The 1,566-nt window shown below is 30.7% G+C and overlaps 1 protein-coding gene across 1 annotated transcript in view; it reads left to right on the top strand.

Moving 5' to 3' along the window:
* The window catches only part of KATNAL1 (katanin p60 subunit A-like 1), a gene marked incomplete at its 3' end in the record, with an annotated part of 56,167 nt that overhangs the window by 30,193 nt on the left and 24,408 nt on the right, over window positions 1–1,566 (top strand). Inside the window, exon 3 of the mRNA XM_008586196.1 lies at window positions 397–565. Coding sequence (XP_008584418.1) covers window positions 397–565 — 169 coding nt within the window. The remainder of the gene's footprint in view (window positions 1–396; window positions 566–1,566) is intronic.

Below are 1,566 nucleotides of genomic sequence, written 5' to 3'. Positions count from 1 at the left end.
TTTTTTTTTTTTAAGTTACTTTTAATGCTTTTTTGTGTGTGTGTGCTTTGTCTTTAGTTTTGGTTTAGGACAGTAATGAATAAAATGATTAACTTCCCATTATACTATTAAGATTATTAGATGGGGATAGTCTGTGTTGCCTTTTATTGGTGATTAATTGTTACTTTTGATAAAATAATTGCTGCTATATGTGTCATTTATATGTGCTTAATAACTATCAACCAGTATATTTTAGAGAAAAGAAATTTTAAAAACCAACTTAATAGGTGTGGCTATTAGTTGGCAAAAGGTGGAAAAATGAAATATTGGGTTTCTCGATTTAACAGTTTTATTGACTAAGGTATTATTTGAAATACTTTTGCCTTTGATTAATTTGTATTTTACTTTTTTTTTCAGAGCTTCACCTCAAATCAGGCGTCCCAATCGAGAAGTAAGACCTCTGAGGAAAGAAATGGCAGGAGTAGGAGCCCGGGGACCTGTAGGCCGAGCACATCCTATATCAAAGAGTGAAAAACCACCTACAAGTAGGGACAAGGATAATAGAGCAAGAGGGAGAGATGACAAGGCAAGGCCATCTCTTTGTAATTTACTCACTTGAAGCCCATGACTTTTGGTGGATATTATTTTTGTTGGCTTTTCAAGGTATCCTGGTTTTGACATGGAAAAGTTGAAAAAAAAAAAAAGTCTGATTCAAAACGTAAGCAGTCTTTGTATTTTAAAGGCCATGCTGAAGTGCAAATCATCTCAGAGGTATAGTAAATATATATATACACACACAAGTGTAAAAATATTTAGTAAAATAGACCCTTTGTAGCAGTGTTCAAAATAGTTTTGAAATTTNGTGTAAAAATATTTAGTAAAATAGACCCTTTGTAGCAGTGTTCAAAATAGTTTTGAAATTTAAAAAAAAAATATTTTAACAAGTATTCTGACTTAAAATAAATAATAAATGAAAACATAATTGTAGGAGAAAGACTGATAAGAGCATAGATATATACACAGAATAAGATGGAGGGATATGATTTACTACTGCTAAAAATAAAAAATATCTTTGATTTATCTGTAAATTATAGAGTAGAAGATTTTTTTTTCCTTAATGAGAAAATTTTCCTTGGTGAGAGTTGATTGTGCACATTTACTTTTCTGGGAAATTGATTGGTGAATAGTACTGGGTGGAAATTCTGTATTGCCCTTAACGTGAGTTGATGATAATATTGCAGAGTATGGAGCTAGCCAGGATGATCTGATGCACCTCTTAGTCTTAATTGTAGTGAAAAAACAAAACAATGTAGTGATACATTTCCCATTTCTGTTGTGATGTCATAAATGAATGATGATGTAATTGAATTGCCACAAAGAAGTTTTGTTTTTCTAGTTAGGAATTCAGGATTTGTCATCACATTCATGCCATGATATATAATGAAGATAAAACTTAACTGATAACAAGTGGTTATCTTTCAATATTGTATACTATAATTTTAATATTTTTACTACATGTAATTTTGATCAGTATGTAAGGACTCTAGACCATGCTAGAATAAAACTGGTGTTTTCTGAGTATTAATG

The sequence above is a fragment of the Galeopterus variegatus genome, unplaced genomic scaffold (genome assembly GCF_000696425.1).
Source record: "Galeopterus variegatus unplaced genomic scaffold, G_variegatus-3.0.2 Scaffold3871, whole genome shotgun sequence".
NCBI classification, from domain to species: Eukaryota; Metazoa; Chordata; class Mammalia; order Dermoptera; family Cynocephalidae; genus Galeopterus; species Galeopterus variegatus.
The sequence above is the reverse complement of the archived record's forward strand: the minus strand, read 5'-3'. Positions and strand labels throughout refer to the sequence as shown.